Consider the following 1758-nt stretch of genomic DNA (forward strand, 5'->3'; position numbering starts at 1 on the left):
CCGCCCTGGTGCGTCTGCTGGTGCTGGCCCAGGTTGGAGCTTCTGGCTAAGGCCTTGCCACACTGCAGGCAGATGCAGGGCTTCTCGCCGCTGTGGGCTGCCTAGTGGACGAGCCAGGTGGGAGCTCTGGCCGAAGCTCTAGCCTCACTCACCACCAAGCATCAGGTTTCCGGACTTTGTGACTGTGCTGGTGCCGCAGCAGACTCCAACTGTGCACAGAACTCTTACTACAAACAATGAGGCATTTAGAGGCCTTCTCACCCATGCAGACCGCAGGTGCTGCAACAGGTTGGAGCTAAGCCTGAGGCTCTTTCCGCAGTCCCCTCAGCGGTAAGGCTTTTAGCGGTGTGTAAGCGCTGGTGCTGGATCAGGTTTGAGGTGACGCTGAAAGTCTTACCACACAAGGCACAGGTGGTAGGGCTGAAGCGATGGTCACACTCGGGGCAGGAGTATGGCTTTTCACCTGTGTGTACCCAGTGGTGCTTAACCAGATCAGAGCCACATCGGAAGCTTCTGCCATACCCCGGACAACGGTAAGGCTTGTCACCAGCGTGGCTGCCTTGGTGGTGAATGAAGCCGGGGAGGTAGGCTGTGGTCAGCCCACACTTCCGGCACTCGCAGGTTTTGGGGCTTGTAGACGGTTGCTCTTGGCAAAGGCTTCTTCCTCCCCAGGGCCAGAGCCTGACCATTTTCCAGACGGACAGCTGCCCCTGCCACACCAGGAAGGGCTGCTCAGGCGGAGCCACCTCGCAATCCAGGGTGACCTGGGGGCTCCCCGGGATGCTAACGTTCCGCTCCCCCGCCCCGTCTGGATTCTCCTTTGTCTCTTCTGGCACAGCCGACTGCACTGCGGGTGAAGAACTCCCTGTTTCCTAGACGCCAGCTCCTGAGCTCACGACCACGTCCAGAGCGAAGGATACTCGGGACACCGGGGTCCAGCTCCGGAAACGGAAAATTCCACAAGCCCGTCACCCTAGGAAGAGGCAGCGAACGTTCTCGGTAGGTTTAACCCTCTTCCTCTGACCGAGCGACGCGTCTGCGGCGCGGTCAGGACCTCGCACTTTCGGCCCGGCTCGGGGTTCTCGGAGTCGGTCCCGGGGCCGGGCCACACCACCGCTGGGGGGCAGCGAAGCGAGCCTAGAGGAGAAAGGCGGTCCCCGCCGAGTGCACGCCGGGGGCGGAGCACGGCACGAAGGCTCCGTGGTCGGACGTCTGGGCTGTCCGGAGGCCCCGGCCCACCTGGAGGGCCTTGGAAGAGTTTCCCGCGCGTCCCGAGGTAGGCGTGCGAAGCTCGGCGCGGACCACATCTCCCGCATGCACCACCCGCGCGTCCTAGGTTGCGCAGCAATAATGGTACCGCCGCGCCTTCTTTGCAAGGACAGACTTCCGGGGTCGAGAACTACAACTTCCGACTTGCATCGCTGCGACGGCGCTATTTAAACAGCGTCAGCGAGGCGGTGCCCGGCGACTCCCCTGTCTTCCAGTTCCGCTCCCTGGGATCAGCGGCGAGAAGCGGGGCGGAGTCTGAGGCCCGAGCCAAGATGGCGGCTGCGAAGCCAACCCTCACGGACTCGCTCTCGTTTTGCCTCGCGCAGCTCGCGGCGGCGGCCGGGGAGGGTCTGGGTGGGGAAAAGGACCCAGCTACCAACGAGACACCCCTGGGCCGCGCGCTCCTAGCCCTCCGCACGCGCCACATCAAGGCAGCGGGGGGAATCGAGCGCTTCCGGGCACGCGGCGGGCTCCGCCCCCTACTCGCGC

At 63.9% G+C, this 1758-nt stretch overlaps 1 protein-coding gene across 1 annotated transcript in view; it reads left to right on the plus strand.

Annotated features, from left to right (window-relative positions):
* The first annotated feature begins 303 nt into the window (after window positions 1–303).
* LOC105505735 (armadillo repeat-containing protein 5-like) overlaps window positions 304–1758 on the plus strand; it is a 3062-nt gene continuing 1607 nt past the window's right edge. Inside the window, exons 1-3 of the mRNA XM_011933664.1 lie at window positions 304–533; window positions 877–999; window positions 1485–1758. Coding sequence (XP_011789054.1) covers window positions 429–533; window positions 877–999; window positions 1485–1758 — 502 coding nt within the window. The 5' untranslated portion in view covers window positions 304–428. The remainder of the gene's footprint in view (window positions 534–876; window positions 1000–1484) is intronic.

This window comes from Colobus angolensis, unplaced genomic scaffold, assembly GCF_000951035.1.
Source record: "Colobus angolensis palliatus isolate OR3802 unplaced genomic scaffold, Cang.pa_1.0 Scaffold128, whole genome shotgun sequence".
Taxonomy (NCBI): Eukaryota; Metazoa; Chordata; class Mammalia; order Primates; family Cercopithecidae; genus Colobus; species Colobus angolensis.